The sequence below is a fragment of the Gymnogyps californianus genome, chromosome 2 (genome assembly GCF_018139145.2).
Source record: "Gymnogyps californianus isolate 813 chromosome 2, ASM1813914v2, whole genome shotgun sequence".
NCBI classification, from domain to species: Eukaryota; Metazoa; Chordata; class Aves; order Accipitriformes; family Cathartidae; genus Gymnogyps; species Gymnogyps californianus.
In genome coordinates this window covers 40,418,300-40,435,930 of record NC_059472.1, presented here as the reverse complement: position 1 = coordinate 40,435,930, position 17,631 = coordinate 40,418,300, and the positions used below count along the sequence as shown (strand labels likewise).

At 41.2% G+C, this 17,631-nt stretch overlaps 1 protein-coding gene across 2 annotated transcripts in view; it reads left to right on the top strand.

Annotated features, from left to right (window-relative positions):
* CHD7 (chromodomain helicase DNA binding protein 7) overlaps positions 1-17,631 on the top strand; it is a 133,812-nt gene that overhangs the window by 28,775 nt on the left and 87,406 nt on the right. For both annotated transcript variants that reach the window (XM_050892941.1, XM_050892942.1), the window contains exon 2: positions 13,011-14,868. In XM_050892941.1, coding sequence (XP_050748898.1) covers positions 13,186-14,868 — 1,683 coding nt within the window. In that variant the 5' untranslated portion in view covers positions 13,011-13,185. The remainder of the gene's footprint in view (positions 1-13,010; positions 14,869-17,631) is intronic.

The window sequence follows — 17,631 nt, the reverse complement described above, 5'->3', positions numbered from 1 at the left end:
ATTACTAGGGAAGATACGAAATCAGGATCAAGGGGACTCCAGCTTGCGATTTCTAAAGTTCGGGAACAACAAACTGGAGTGAGTGTCTACTGATAGTTTAAGGAGTTAGGTTATTTGGTATGCTAGTCTGTCTAGCTACAAGGCTCTCAGATTAAGTAGCTACTGTATGGTGCAGCAGAAATGGGACATTAATTTAAGTGGATGAATTAGTAGTTATCTGGGTTTGAATTCAGTCAAAGCTGCAGATGCCTAGGTCAAAAGAAGTAGGGGAAACTGGCTGGACAGTCTCCTGGCTCCCGCAGAATGTGAAGTTTGTGGTAAACACTGAAATCTTCAGTCTAGTTCTCAAAACTGTAAAAATATTTCAGAGTGTGTTCTGTAGCCCCATTTCATTTGTATCAGTTATCATAAGAGGTGATACATCTTTTGTGAAATAACAGATGGACACTGCTTTTCTAACAAAGTATAAATGATTGGACTATATTGCCATCATAGGTTTGAAATAGAGGCGCTACATAGATTTCTATCTTGTAGATGTTCCTTGCATCACTGCTTTGTTGATGTATACTTCCTCCTTGCTTCTCAAATGAAACTCTGTCTTTAAACTTGTTCTATTTGGCTTCAGCTGTGGAAAAAAAGGCTTTTATAGTACTGCTCTGGACCTTACCTGTAAATTCACTCCAGCTTTAATGCTGTTACTTCATTCAGTGTTTCAGAAGGTGTCAGAGGAAGCTCAGTTTTGTCCTCGTGAAGAAGACATAGGGAACAGGTGTGAGACATGAAAAATTAACTGTTCATCCTCAGGTAAAGTAGTATGTCATGGCCATATCAATAATCTCAAATTCCCAGGTTATCAACAAGGACTATTTGCGGACCAGGCTGATAGCATGGAGCTGACTCTCCTGGTTTGAATGAACTAAATTGAATTACATGTTTATTGTAGACAGAAAAAGTGATTTAGCCTGTTTCCTGGTAGAGCATCTTGATGTTGTGAAAAAAAATTAATAATCTCTCCTGTATGTGATGCTGCTTACAATCTTGAGATCCCTAAAGAATAGGGGAATTTTTCCTTTTAAGCAGACAGATGTTGAAGTAGTTTTGTTGTTTTGTTTTTTTTTTTTAACCTAATGCTTCAATTACTATTTACTGAAAAGATTATAGATACATAGAAATTCTTGTTTCATAGCATCTTTCATCCCTTCTAAAGAAAATCCATTTTCTACAGAGGTGTCAGGAAGAGTTACTAGAGTATGTACACCATTTAGCATTTAGTGTTACTAACACCTAACTGCTGCTTCTGTAAATGCAGGTGCCTAAAACCGTAGGTATTGAATAAGAGAAAAATAAGCCTGATGCCATTTATGCTTTTGGATAAGTATAGATACTCTCTTTTTTGATAAGAGACTGTCAATGTTGTCAAGTCTGAGGCTCAGAATTTGTTGAATAAAACCTTCACTTAGCCTGCCCCTAGAAAGTTACTTTACAAGTAGCCACAAATCAAACACAAATGCAGTATTCCCCAGAGGAAGAAGACACAAAAAATCTTAAAGAAATACTTCTAGGTTTTGGTAGCAGCGGTTTTTGAATATGTTTCAAGTGCAGCCTGTGCTGTAACCCAAGCTTGCCATGAGAGGCATGGCTGACTAGTGAGGGGTGCGTTTGAAAGGGAAGGTGGCAGCTGGCTTACCTGGATGCTCAGAAGCAGCTTGGGACTCCTGACAATCCTGATGAACAAACCCAGTTGACAGCTGTTGCTATTGCTACTGCCTTGCAGACATCTCTTGATTAAGCTGGTCCCAGTACCTCTCTTGCTTAATTATTCTCTTTTTGGTTTTTGAGTAATTTGCAGAGATGTGCAGAATGTGTTGGGTGCTATGGAGATATGATAGGTGCAGTTGCTGTTAAGTCCTTCTGTTAGCATCCATTAAACTGGGAAGTGAAGACCTGGGTTTTAGGGAAATACAACCTCCCTTAACAGTTGTACAAAGGCCAAGTGGTAGAAAATCAGTCTATCAAGTTAAGTCTTCGTGCATTTTAGAGTGGTAAGACACCGAAGTTTCTCAAAAAGAATTTTTTTCCTCAACAACTCCTTCTTGTCCAAGCTTGGCACACTGGTATACAGTGTCCAAGGTGACCTGATTCTGATGATTGGCTGTTACTGAGCTGAGGTGTTTCATTGCTTTGCTTTGAAGCTGCAGTCTCAGTTGAGGACATAACATGTACTTTTTTGAGGTGATCTTCTCTCTTGCTTCTGTTTCAAAACTAGGTTCAGAGATCACTGTTGTCTGAAAGCAGAGGTACATGGATTTTAGGTGCCATGCAGGGTAGGAAAGGAAGAATCATGATCTTGCCTGTTTCAGATTTTTGGATGATGCTTTGTGATCGGATACAGTAGTTTAAAAGATGCTGTAAAAATGTTGGTCAGGAAAGCTCATTGTGGAGGTTAAATTAGTGGCAGCAGGCAGTTCATCATTCCTTTCAAGTACTTCTAAGTACTTTTACTTTCATAACTAGTTTTATATAGTGTATATATAACTGGGGTGGACACAAGGAGCTAGATTTTATTGCTTTGCAAGCATCATTAATGAAAGAGTTACCCTAGTCTCAGCTGTAGGTCCAAATAATATTTGCTTATACAGCATAAGCATTTCATCTGCCACTAATTCCTGTGAATCCTAAATCAATTGATCTCTAGCAGAGCCTCATCCATGCTTTTTCCTCAGCTGTGCATTGTATTATTGGGTTCCGGTTATATAAGTCTTTGCATGCTAATTTAGAAAGGTAGGCCATCAAGATAGTTCTTGATGTACTAAAGATGTTGTAATGACGCTATTTACTGTTTGCTTACTTCTTAGGTAAAACACAGTATAGAGGTTCATGCTTGTAGTCTTCTGATGGCTGTTGTATTCTGAATGAGTTTTTTTTGTAGAGATAAATGAAACTTGGAAATGTTGTTTAGCACTGGAACTTCAAAGTTCTTTGTACCTATTCTAATTTCTCCATCTGCATAGTTTGTAAGCAAAGGAATACATTTTTAGCTGTTTGAGTTTATTCACCTTTGACTAGCAGGTTTTTGACCCTTGCTAGAACGAAGATTTTCCTAGTAGTGTTTCTGCATTGCACTGTAGCATAGGTAACACACTAGCTGTTGTAGGTCTTGTTCTGACAACCAGACTCTGAATAGTAAGTGAAATAGTGCTAAACTTGGCTGGTTACACAAATCTGTATGGTAGCAGTCTTCATATAGTACTTGATTAAGAGTCCTGAATTCTGTTGTTCTGGGATCTTTGCCACTTAAGTGTTTTTGCTTGTTACTTTTTTAATGAGCCTTTTTATGGGTCAGACTTTCACTTTTTCAGGTATGTACAAACACAAAGAAATTGCTAGTCCAACTAAGTCTGCAGTATAAACTCTTCCAAACTCTAGATGATCTTTAAAGGTCCCTTCCAACCCAAACCATTCTATGATTTTATAAAACAAACCTTCCCATTTCTCACACGTGTAAAATAGTACTCTAATCTTTTAGTCAGCTTGCCCCTTCCTTTAATTTGCTTACTTTTCCTACTTAAAAAAACAAACAAAAAAACAAGCCACAGAAAACCTCTACACTAAATTTTAACCTCACAGGTTTCTAGTGAGTAGAAATACATTTTTTGTTTTGCTGAGGGGAGGACAGTGTGGGAATGTATCTTTTGGTTTGGTTTGGGTTTTTTTTTTTTTTTATTTAAAAGGACTTGGAAACTTCTAGTCCTCTGTAGATGCTGCAGCAAGATTGATATGCTTGAAAGGTAAATTTAAATGGAATGTGAATCATTAGGAACAGTGAAGATACTGCTTTCTATAAAATTAAGTTTAGCCGTGCTTTTTGAGAGAAGGTAGAGCTACCTACCATGAAATGGAACCAGTTTCAAAGTTTGTTTTTGGGTGAGTCAAAATTTCCTTTCACATCTTACCCATGAATGCAGCACTGCTCTTGCATGTTCATCACCAATCTCTGAAAAGCTTGTGGAGAATTGAAGGTAGCTCAAGAACTTTCCTGTTGGGCGTAAAAGATTTTGTGGTAGATGAATGCCAGCTGCTTCTACTGCTTGCAATAGCTTGAATGACTATGGCTCTGGGTACTGGGTCAGTAATTATCTTTGACTTGCAAGCTACTTCCAAGTTCTTCAAAATCTTGATGAGAAGGGGAGTGAGATTGCATAGTTCTAAAACTTTAGATGACAGATTTTCCCCTGGAACGCCTTTTTTTGTTTGTTTGAACATAACTACATTGGAGTAATTTTAGAAGTGCGTATCAATTAAGCAACACACTTAAAAACACCCCAATTAGTTTTCTTCTTTGTGAAGAAGAAACTGGAGACCCATTAAAGTTTTGCACAAGAAAATTTGGTTCTCTTCCTTTTGCATCTCCCCTGCTTTTATAGAGGAAAAGCATTCTAGCTCAGTCCTGCCTGGAAAGAAAAGCCACGCTGCACACACTGCATGATGAGAGTTGCACTCACCCGACAGTCCCCATTCCAATTTATAAATTCTGGCACCATTGCTTACGCTGTGTCGGCACCCTTTTTCTATGTCTAAGTGAACTTGAACGCAGCAGTTTGTTTACTCTTAAATATCTTAGTCTTACACACTGGGAGCTGTTGAGAGCTCCAAACTCTCTTCCTTTTGGCATTCACCATTGCAGAGAACAGCTTGGCATAGTCCTTTCTGTTGTGGTCTGAATAAGCACTGATGACCACTGTGAGCCAAGCATTATGTTAAAAACAAAAAAAAAATCAAACTTCATTTGTACATGTAAGAGCCTGTTTCCATTCCACAGGCCAAGAATAAACCACCTTTTTTCGCGTATCCTTCTCAAAAAAGCAATAGAATGTTCAAGATGCACATCTTAATTTTGTTAAAACAAACAAACAAAAAACTCAAACAAGTAGTCCAATGAACTGTAGTTGTGGAAGGTCTTTTTGGTATCTGTCCTGATCTCAGCTGTCCCCCATATTCTGTGGGACATTATTGGACCTACTTAATGGTCCAGGCAGTAAATTAAGGTTCCTGAAATCTATTCACTCCAACTACTGCATTGTGTTCTGCTGTGTACTGTCTTTCTCCACACCCCTCCCTCCCCAACCCTTTTTCTTTATGGTGGGCTTTAAGTTAGTGAAATAATTTAAGACTTCTTTTAAATAGTCTGTTGCATATGATAAAATACATAATTAGTCTGGTACTACAGGTCTTTTTTCTAAGAGAAATTTAAGATTTGTAAAATCCAATAGATCATGTGTGATTTCATTTAATATACTTTATAAAACATTGATGTTATTTTTTTTCTTAAAAAGATAATTTGTAATCCTTTCCCAATGTAATATGTAATATTTTTTTTTCTTTGCTGAAAGGTTCAAGACAGTATGCTTAAGTGTATTGGGCAAAAATTATCATCAATACTGGAAGTTGAGTGAGGGCTTAAGTTCAGATGTGGCATGATTCATCTTGCCACATGTAAAGAGCGTAAGGGAGAACTACCATTTTGTTCCACAGTCCTGAAATATGTTCTCTTTAGTTCTGTGAAAACTCTGGCTTTTCACTTTGGATGTATAAGGTGTATTTATCTTCACAGAAATGAGTGTGGATATGTGGTTCCTGTACAAGCCCAGAATGTGATCTACCAGTATTTATGAAGAACACATGTACAGGAAAATGACTCTTAAGTACAAGTCATAAATTGAAACGATTATAGAATATACGTGGACAAATATACCATGTGTGGTATCGGTAGACTGTAATTTCATCAAGTGGTTTTTCAGACTTCATAAACTATGAATGAAACATGATTGTATTGGCCTTGTAACAGGTAAAGTAAAATATAGGGTCTGGCTACTTTAAAGCGCTCATAATTCTATAGCTGGAAATAGCCTTTTGGGATATGATTAAGTCTTAAAACCTGCCCGTGATTAAAAAAATACATTTCAGTGAAAATCACGTGTTCAGAAACCCTGGGAAACATTTGAGTATCCACCTCATGAATTTTTACAATTCCCAGCTTTCTGGGTGTAAACACTGCGAGCCACTTTCAGCAACAGGAAGAGAAAAGGCCCCGTTGTAGTTACAGCTTCGTCGCCTCTCCGATTATTTTGTTGTTTACAACGTTTTTTGCGACCTGGGCCACGCGGGGCTTTGTTTACTCCAGGGGGACGTGACAAACTGGAACGGCTCCGGCCTGACGCTGCTGTGTGGAGGTTGCATGAGGCGGCCATGCGCGCCTGGCCCGGCCCGGCCCGGCCCTGCGCAAACCCTCCCGCTCGCTGCGGCGACCTCTGCCCTTTTGTATCCTGTGACACTCAGCCTGTCTTTGTGCTCAAGTTTATTCATGATGGATACGTTTCCCTCCCAATCGCATATGCCGGGAGCCCGGCGGAGCGAACAGATAAATTATTTTCAGCTGCGGGCCTGGCAGGCCTGGGCTGGGGGAGGAGGGCGGCGGAGCCGGGAGAGGGGCCTGCTGGTGCGGGGGCCCCTCCGCGCCCCAGCCAGCCGGACGGGGCGCAGCCTCCCACTCCCCCTGGAATATGAAAGGGGATGACTCTCGGCCTCTCAGATCCTTTTTAAATGCAAAAGAATGTAGGAAATTGCCAGATCAGTTGGTTAATCAGTGACAACTGCAGTAGGTGCACAAAAAGCACGGCCCTTAACAAGAGTAATCAGTTGCGCGGGGTGTTTTTTCAGCGCCCCAGCGGGTCGCCGCTGGCCCCACCTCTTGAATCCCCGGGCCGGTTTAGTGTCAGCTTTATAAGAGAATGTAATTGCCGGGAGATTTCTTGGTGACTGATGGCAACAATGTAAGTCTTCTCCCTGACACCAACCCCCCCCCCCCCCCCCCGGCCCCGGCCCTGCCTAGGCTTTTTGTTCGCCTGGCCGTCGCAGGGCCGCGGATCAGGTCGGCAGCTGGCACCCAGCGAGCGCCGGCGGGAGCGCCCAGCGGCCGCCACACGCGGCCGGCCCGCCGACACCGAAGGTCGTACCGGCTTGCCTGGGCTGCGCCTGTAACGTTCGGAGCTCGTTCAGCGTTAACCTTAAACGTGTTACCGTTCCCCTTTTAGAGAGTTACTCGCAAGATAACGCCGCTATCGAATATTTTAAAGAGTATTCCTGAAATATTTCCGCGACTGCAATTGTTTCTCTTACTTATCTAGGACTATTTTTAGATAAACCTCCTCCTCCTCCTCCTCACATCTGTATTTTAAAGTTATGCTGGGAGAGAGGGTGGTCGTATGACCAAAAAAGGCCTCTTAAAAGTCCAGGCTACATAACACTAAAACTGAAGTGTTTCTGGCTTAGGCTTGTCCCCTCTCCTCCCACCTCATTGTAATGTACTTAAATGTAAAAATCTCTTCTTTTTTTTTTTTTTTTTTTTTTTATTCTTCTGGTTACCTCATTAAAAACCTCCAAGTACGTACTTCTAATAAATGGCTATAAACTTTCCCCTTTTCCTCCTGGACTGGAAAGAAAAGACATGCTGAGGCTTCTTATTTAATATTATAGGTGCTGACTTAAAATTAGTAGTGCCCCATGTTAGGAAAAGAGTTTGCAGCCCAGCTGGCATGGTGAATGCAGAAGTCATTCGCAACGGGAGCGTATGATGTAACGACGAGGCTCGGTGGGTTTGCATCAGAGTACTCCTACGTGATGCTGTTGTGGTCTCGTATCAGAGCTGCTGTGAACTTGAATGACGTAGGATATTGTTTCCAAATGTGTGGCACAGGCTGAACTCTAGCTGGTCATTCCTGCATCAGCTGCTTGACAGCAACAAGCTGCCAAATATTCAAAGGCTGTTGTGCCCTCAGTTGCCTCTGTAAAAGCCTGTTCTTTGCGAAAGTACATCATGCGTTAAGGAAATAAAATGCAACCTGGCTTCTGCTTAACTATTGTATGGGAAACTTAAGATTTCATGGATTTCTTGCCCAAAAGATGTTACTGAATAGCATTCATGGTGTTTAGCTGACTGCACATATGCAAAACTGGTGACTTTTGAGGAAAGGCACGTGAGGTTTTCACTCCTACCCCCCCTCCCCAATTCTTAGTTTAACAAGAGATACTGACTGCCTTAAATTTGCCACTGCAAATTTCTGTAAGGATATGTTTCTGTAAAGAACTAGCTGAATTTTACTAAGATATATGTGAAATTAAACTTTTCAGAAATGCTTATACCGTATTTGCTGACTCTTCCCACTGAAGGCAGACTATTCCTGAAGCAGATGAGGTCGTTCTTTTCATCCTTACAAGTCCTGTCTCCCTTTCCCAGGGCGGGGGGAACGAGATTCCTGCCATCCTTTGATCTGATATGAACTATACGGACTTAATTTTTAACACAGCTGTACTGTGTGAAGTGTATACTAGGAAAGCATTCTATTTGAAGAAAAAAAAAAAGTGTCTTTAGGCATTCAGATAACCAACTTTCTTTGGCAGTTACAGTAAGAAATCATGTTGCAATCACTTTACAGATCTGCTCTTCTATTTCGGCTAATCTATATGCCGGAGGAACGTACCACGCGTGAAGAGTTGTCTGTGACAGCAGTGAGAACTGAGCATTAAACACGCAGGAGACTAGGCGTACTTCCCACGGACGCGGTCAGGCACTTGCATAACTGTCCTGGCATCAGCAGGGCTGTTCGCTCAGTAGGTAAATGAGCTGAAGGGTAGAAGTCTCATCAGCCATCTTTCCCAATTTGAATATCTTAGCATGACTTTTCCTGCGTTGTCAGGGTGTTACATGTGTTTATGAAGTTTTTGGTGGATGTTTTCCTCCAACTTTGTTCATAAAATAAGAACGTGACTTTAATTGCTGTCATTTGTGTCATCCACTTCCATGCAGCGAGTGCTTAAATTACTACCCCTAACAGCCAGCAGGAGCTTAGCAGTTTTGAAAAGCAGTTTAAATACGCAATGTTTAAATGCAGATTTAGTAGCCTAATGTTTAATCCTACATTTTGAGGTTCCAGTCTCAAAATGACCTTTGGCATGGCTTTGGTTTTTAGCATGAGAGGTCTTTTTAGCCTAGTTCTTCAAAATAGCACGGTATTTGCGGTGTTTGTTGTATTGTGTTGTAGGTGCATGGTTCCATTATATGAGTAACTGTTTTGTTTGTGTCTGTCAAGCACTTAAGAGTTTTGTCTGAGGGATCAACTGATAGCTGTAAAAATATCAACTCTGCATGGCACATCTCACTTCAAAACTTGAAGCAGTCAGTATTAGCTGCCTTCTCACGTTCTGTTTATTCAGTTTACTTGCTGCATGGCCATCAAGAAATGCTGCTAAATTTCTTGTCTAGAAGGATCAAGAGCTGAATCGAGGAACCTGTTGATTTACAAAAAGTTCTTTTGAACGGCAGGATGTTGAGGATGGTGGTGTGGAGGCCACCTGTGTGCTGCCCTTGCTCCTTCCTGGTCTTGACTGCCTGGATCTGCTGCTTTGGGAGCAAGACTAATGAAGTTCAGGTTTTAGTGTTTGCAGCCCTAGATCGCGTTATGCGTGTGCAGCAGCCAGTTGAGTTCCACTCATAAAAGTGGGAAGCTGCCCAAGGCTACTGAGTTCATGTAGCTCTGAAATATTAAGTTGAGCAATGGTTAACTACTGCTAAAATTTGAGATCTAGCTGTTTAGGACTGGAATGTTGCAGACTGGAGTAAATGTAAGCTTTGTCTGTTGAGACAACAGGGCTGTTAAGCAATTGACTGTGTCCTGGTAGTTGGGATCATACCATTGCTTTGAACAGAAATAGGTTGTCTAGGCAGTCTTAAGGAAACATATTCATTGACTCTTTAGTTCAGTCTTGTTGGTGCAACCTTTCATGTTCAGGAACAGAAAAGCTATAGAATTTTATAGCAGAATCTGTATAGTTTGTTTAAGATGATTTAAAAAAAAAAGTTCACTATCTCTTCATACATTCACACTTTTATTCAGCAATCCGCCTTTCTAAGGGTTCAGATATTCTCTCCTTTGTACCTGGAAAATAGTCACCACTTCATGAATGTCTGTTGGTTTTAACTTACGGGATAGTAGAGAAGAAGATGCACAAACTCATATTTTTAAACTATTTAATCCAAAAAAAGACTTTAAGCTGAGTTTATCATGGTCAGTCTTGCTGTCAGTATGTCTGCTTTCATGGGGAAGTGAATAGTGGCGCTTAGTGAATATTTTAGCTAGCATTATTGCTTGATGCAGGTCCTACCTTTGTTTGTGTGTGGGCTTTTTTTTTGTTTTTATTTTTTTGGACCAGCCTTGAGGATTTAAGCAGAGAAAATACATTGCTTGTAGTGAAAGAAGCAAAGAAATGATTGCAACTTAAATTAAGGCTGTGACTCATGACTTGCTTAACTATCTAGAAGGCATCTATCCTGTTAGTGTAGAAGGTTGAGAGCTTATTAGGTAATTCCAGTATTGAGTGTTTTCTTATCAAAACGTTGGTTAATTTATTTTGATCAGGCTGTAGCTGCTACTGTCTTTCATTCTTCAACATGAGCTGTTAGCCATATATCATATCAGAGGTGTGACTTTTATTTGGGGAAGTAGAAGAAGGTTTGGCGAGAACCACTGTTGACTGTTATCAGTGGCTGACTCTGGCCTGAATTTTATTGGAAGGCTGTCAGCTGAAAAACCGTAAACGAAGCAGTATGATTCAAATGTGTGTTTGATGCTTGTGACCTTGTTTCTGGAGATGCTCTGTTAGCATGTCTGTAACAGATAGCAAAGAGAATTCTTCTATGTAGATTTCAGTTATTTTTATTGCAAACTTTCATTAGTGCTTCAGGAGAGTAGAGCATGCTTGTCTTCAAAAATGGTTCTTTTAGTAGGCATGATTTATATAAGAAAACGAGTGAAAATTCTTACCTGTTCATAATTCTGTGGCTGTAAATAGGTTAGCTGATGGGTGAGATCCTCTACTTGGCTCAAGTTTGATATTGCCATTATTATGTCAGTGGTTTGGAGGTAACAGTATCTATGCACTACGCTTTTTAGCATTTCCAAGTAAAGAGACTGTTCCGTCAGATGGAGACTCTCAATACACACTGATGTCCAGCTTTGGCAGCTCCTGATGGCAGTGTGCATCAGCAGTGTCAGAAGTCCTCCAGCAATCTTAAATCACCGGAGGGATCTTCACCATGACAGAATGATCTGCTCTGGAGCAGTCTAATACTGAAAGCTTGTTTTGGTGAAGGAGACTCCTTCTCGCCTTGTTGGTGGAACTTCCTTACGCTGTGCTTTAATAAACTGATTGAGGTGGTAAATATTACAGATGGCTTCTGCTTGATAAAGAAAATGAAATCAAAAGAAATAGATATTAGAGATACGAAGATGGCTCATAGGAATTTACCCCCAAGTGATTTAGAAATATAAGTGTTAATATCCCAGCCGAGCGCTAAAGAGATTTAAGAGTGTGGTTTTAAAGGTGACATTCAAATGCTATTTTAAGAGGAGTGATAAATGCTTGTGCTTTTCCTCTTGCCCTCTGTTTCATGCTGTAGAAGGTCCTCTTGACAATGGCTACAAGAAGTGTAATAAATGTGCTGATATTTTCTCCCTAAAACTTGTCTGGGACAAATTGCCTTTAGTTAAAACAGTCTGGCCTGGCATTTTGCATCCAAAGTGACTGAAAGGATCCCTCCTATGCAACAAAATGCAAGATGTGAAAGAACAAACTTGTAAATCTTCTTTTCTTTGATCACTGATTAAGGGCAAGTTGGTATCTGCAAGTACAGTCGCTACTAAATTACGACAAAGATGCAAAAATAGTTGTTTTTATTTGCTATGTGGATGGGCTTCCTTGACTATCATCTTAAAGTTTATTTTGAGATGTAAGACACAGCATTGAAAATTCTGGTCTTAAGAAGGAAAGATAGCATTAGACTAGTTTTGTTCATAATAAGCAGATCCAAACAAAATCTTTTGAGTTGTCGCGGGGAGAGGACAGAGGACATGTTTGAGAATGTGCCAGTCTTCCCTGTGAAAAACCTAAATGGAAACTTTTCTGAATCTACTATTACTGTGTGTTGCTTTTTTCTTTTTCCCAAGTCCAAGTGTGTACCTTGTTAGGTTAGCATTTTATTATTTAAATTCTTTTACCATTACTAATTCTCCCGAGCAAGTTTTCAAGTTTATAATTCTGGAGAAAACAAAACTTCAGTGTGGTCTTCTAAAGTGCTGTAGTTGCAGTTAGTAGCATGATTGCCTGAAGATGAATAATGAACTCCAGTGATAGTGTTCCTTGTTATCATCATGAGAGAAATTAGGGTGTGATTGAGAAATCTATCCTATCATAGAGTGAAGCTTTTGAATTTAATTTTCTTACACAAATTGAGCATATAGTTTTGCTTAAATGGGAAAAAGAGTCATGTCTTTCAGTTCACAACTTCATTAAATTAAGAGAAATAGTGTGTTTAAAAAAAAAAAATTTTTTTTTCTTCCTAAGTACTAAGTCTTGGAGTTTAGTATGTTTTAGAGGGTCATCTCTGTATGCGTTTGAAAAATCTGTTGTCCGTATAACTAACTTTAGTCCGTCGTAGGACTTGGTGCTTCTGCTTGCTCATCTGATTACACAGCTCAAGGGAATAAGGTTAAGGACATGCTGTTGGTAACTAGAGCGTTTTCAGGGCTTTAGTTCGGCAGATGGGCTGCTTGGCTATATTCATACATCTGCCTACCTGCTGTGGCAGCTGCTGCTGCTGCATGTTGTGTTCTTTTGTTCTGTTCCACCCAAGAAAGGAGCACTAGGAAGTGTAGTGAATGGATTAATTTAAGGTTAAGGCTAGTGTTTTGCTTGCTTCCTAACTCTCTATCATAATAAAGCTTCTGATAAAGCTAATGAATCCTTCGTAAAGTGAAATAGATTTTTAAGATATATTTCAGGGGCTGAAACTAGCTAGCATTGTCTAAAAAACAGTCAAGTATGTTTTCTTTATATTGCCTGACATTATTTATTTCAATATCTTCCTCTCTTTCTCCCCCTTCCCCCGCTTTTTCTAGGAGCAGTAACCAGACTTTGCCTGACACTGCGTGGTCCAAAAGAATTAAGGAAATATGGAATGACATGAAGGAGATTAGTTGAGGATTAAAGGCTTTGAGGACAGAACACCTCGCCGAGGTGAAGCACAGACTAGCATTCTAGTTGTAGCTCCGAGGAGCTGTGTGCTGAAAAAAGATGGCAGATCCAGGAATGATGAGTCTGTTTGGAGAAGATGGGAATATTTTCAGTGAAGGGCTGGAAGGTCTTGGAGAATGTGGGTATCCTGAAAATACAGTAAATCCTATGGGGCAGCAAATGCCCATGGATCAAGGATTTCCCTCTTTACAGTCATCTCTTCATCATCCCCCTGCAAATCAAAATCAAGCCAAGTTGACCCATTTTGATCACTATAATCAATACGAACAGCAGAAAATGCACCTGATGGATCAGCCGAACAGGATGATAAGCAATGCCCCTGGGAATGGTATAGCGTCTCCTCATTCACAGTATCACAACCCTCCAGTTCCTCAGGTTCCTCACGGCAGTGGTGCTGGTGGTCAGATGGGAGTCTATCCCGGCATGCAGAACGAAAGACACGGGCAACCCTTCGTAGACAGTGGCTCCATGTGGGGACCACGGGCAGTTCAAGTGCCAGACCAGATAAGAGCACCATACCAGCAGCAACAGCAGCAGCAACCGCAACCGACACAGCCGCCACAGGCACCCTCCGGACCCCCTGGGCAGGGCCATCCTCAGCACATGCAGCAGATGGGAAACTACATGGCTCGTGGTGATTTTTCAATGCAGCAGCATGGTCAGCCGCAACAGCAGAGGATGAACCAGTTTTCTCAAGGCCAAGAAGGCCTCAATCAGGGAAACCCTTTCATTGCCACCTCAGGACCTGGCCACTTGTCTCATGTGCCCCAGCAGAATCCCAGTATGGCACCTTCGTTGCGACACTCAGTCCAGCAATTTCACCACCATCCCCCCACTGCTCTCCATGGAGAATCAGTAGCCCACAGTCCCAGATTCTCCCCTAATCCTCCCCAGCAGGGTGCTGTTAGGCCGCAAACACTTAATTTTAGTTCTCGGAGCCAGACGGTACCCTCACCTACTATAAACAACTCAGGGCAGTATTCTCGATATCCTTACAGTAACCTTAATCAGGGATTAGTTAATAATACAGGGATGAATCAGAATTTAGGCCTTACAAATAACACTCCAATGAATCAGTCTGTACCAAGATACCCAAATGCTGTCGGATTTCCATCAAACAGTGGTCAAGGACTAATGCACCAGCAGCCCATCCACCCTAGTGGCTCACTTAACCAAATGAACACGCAAACTATGCACCCTTCACAGCCTCAGGGAACTTATGCCTCTCCACCTCCCATGTCACCTATGAAAGCAATGAGTAATCCAGCAGGTACACCTCCTCCACAGGTTAGACCTGGTAGTGCTGGAATACCAATGGAAGTTGGCAGTTATCCAAATATACCCCATCCTCAGCCGTCACACCAGCCCCCTGGTGCCATGGGAATTGGACAAAGGAATATGGGCCCCCGAAACATGCAACAGAATCGTCCGTTTATGGGTATGTCTTCAGCACCACGGGAGATGGGTGGGCACATGAGACCAAATGGTTGTCCAGGTGTTGGCCTTGCAGATCCACAAGCAATACAAGAGCGACTAATATCTGGCCAGCAGCTTCCTAGTCAACAGCAGTCTTTTCAACAGCAAATGCCAACCTGTCCTCCCATGCAGCCTCATCCAGGGATACATCATCAGTCTTCACCACCCCCACATCCTCATCATCAGCCTTGGGCACAGCTTCACCAGTCACCACAAAACACACCACAAAAAGTGCCTGTCCTTCAGGTAAGCTACTTCCAATGAGTAGAAAATGTTTTAAATTACTGTAAATGCATTTCAGGATACGCAAGATCTGTGGTTTCAAAATAGTTGCTCCTGTTTGACTCCCCTGTTTGTTACTGGTTATGTGGCTTTCTCGGTGCACAGAAGTTGTACGTAAAATGAGGTTCAGGTAGCTCGCTAATGTCCTTACAGTAATTTTTACAGGATAACATTATGGATAGACCGAAATGTGATACAGCAACAGGACAAGCTGAATACCTGCTTTTTTTTTGTGTTGGTTCCTTTGAGGGGAAAATGGAAAGCATGTGTGAGAATTGTCATTTAAACTATTAATTTTTGTGTTTGCAACTTGGAGAAAGAAGTGTGTGTTATAATGTGTTTGTTTTGGCCAAACTGAGGGTTTTCTTTAAATCCCAAGGGAATGTTTTGTGGTTTTAAGTTAAAGCTGAAATTTTTACATGTGAAAAAATTTCCGGGATGAACTTCTTCAGCACTAAGTAATACAACTGAGAAGTGATGGGGCAACAGTTTATGCAAGGAGAAGACAGCAGATGTGAATCATAGTCTGAAATCAAATCTTCTGAGGCTTAAATGAAATCTCGAATAGGATGGAAGTTTTATTTCACTGAGTCTCTGATCTGCCGGGTTTCAATGAAAATGTATTGCTTCCATGTCATTTTTCAATTAAAAGCTAAAAATGGTAAAACATCTTGATCCTCTGTAGCTTAGCAGGTTTGACTACATGCTAGCATGTTAAGCTTCAGCTGAAAAAGTGCCTTTTGGGATCTTCGTGTTTGCCATTGCTTGCCTCTGGCTCTATCAGTCATCATTCAGGAAGTTTTGGTACTGAATGAATAGGTGGTCAAGATATCAGAGGTTTAATTTTTTTTATTTTTTTATTTTTTTTTTTAAACCAGTCAGTAATTAATGCCAAGTAGCTCTCCCCGTAAATATTTGGAGACAATTGTTGGAATGCAGTCATAATGATACGATGCTACAATAAGCTTAATAAATCATAAAAACAGCTGTCCTAGCCAGTGTCCCAGGCCTGTGCGGAAAGCAGCTGCTCAGCAGTCCCCTCCACTGCTGCCTGCCGGCTGCTTCTCTTAGCCGCTCCGCACAGCGTGAGGTGGGTCTGGGAATCAGATGTATGTGCTGCAGAGAGGCAGCTGACAAGGAGTGGTAGATGGAGCAGCTCAGCAGCTGGGAGAGGCTTCCACATTCCCCATGGAAGGGGGGAAGCGCTGGAGGTGCCGTAGGGGGGGAAAGCCCTGGGAAGGGAGATCAGGAACTAAGCTGGGCAAGAGGAAGGACACTCTTTCTGGGAGGGAGGAGGAAGCTCTCCTCTTGAAGGGGCAAAGAATATCTTCAAGACTGTCTTTCTCTCCCCTGCCCCCCTCAAAATTGGTGTGAAATTTTATACCTGCCTTGGCCCTTCCTCTACCCCCACCTCCACACACAGGCTTTGTTTGGAGAACCTAAATTACAGTTCTCGCACGCACGTGGAGTTGTGTTTTCCTCCTTGATAGAGCAGCTCTTGGCAATGCCTCTTGTGTTATTGACTGTGTGGGTAAGCAGGATGAATAAGGAGAGAACTCAAGACTATACGAAAAAACCCAAGAGAATGAGCAGATAGTTGGAAAAGGGGTAATGACAGCATGGAGAAATCAGTACAGAAAGACTGGGGATCAGAAAAAGATGTACAAGATGTGTTTTTTACCCTGAAGATGAGAGCTGACACATCTAGCAGAAAAAACTTGAAAGAAAATTGTAGAAATGGTAACGTAAGACTTCTAAGACAGTAAAGGAACAAAACCCAGCGTCACTGGGATCTTTCACAACTAGTGATCATGGGGGTGTGGGAAGGGAAGACTCGAGATCGACTGTGCCCTGAAGCTGTGGTGTTCTTTACCGGCATTAATTCCTTGTTTTTGTCTGACCATCCAGTAAACCTTTTTTTGGCAGCAAGAGGTGGTTTGGGAGGAGGTTTACTTGTAGAATGGACAGGCTTGTTAAACATTCTTGGGACATTCATTTCCCTTTAATCAGTGAAGAGGTAAAATGCAGACAGTTCAACCCTTAAATGAGCTATGCAACCTGTTACAAGGTTCTGAACTGCAGATGAATAGCTTGAACAAAGGTAAGTGCTGAAACTAAATGATTAGAGGAAAACCACATCGTAACTCAAGTTATTTGATTAAAATCAGTAATTCAAACAGTTGTAGCTAGCCGAGGAACTTCTCTGTTAGCCTGTTAAGTTTTTATTTGGTAAAAGTTATTGTTAACATACCTTCCCATTAAGTAATTGGTTTGAGACCTGACTGTAGTAATGAAACTCTTGACAGGCAGGCATTTCCCCCTTGAAAACTGTTTGGATGAAATAAATATTGTTCAAGTCAACGAAAACTCAACTCCTCCCCACCCCCTGGGGAAAAATGCAGATGTGCGAAACCCTTGCTCTTAAGACTGAATACAGAATTTGTAGCTCTCCTGTCTGTGTCGTGGTTTTCCCTCCATGTCAGTTGGCAGAAAACTGTTCACTGAAGAACAGTTATTTAAATGACTGGTTTGTTTTTATTTGTATAAAATGAATCAACAAAATGAACATAGTCAGTGAAATGGAAATCACTATGTACTTTTAAATCAACAGAAGCCATCTTAGTAATTATTTTTCAGTGATTTGAAGCTAGCCTTATCATGGGAAGGCTGTAATACTTGTGGTTAACCAAATTACTGTTTTGTTTTTAGGTATGTTGGAAGGAAAGC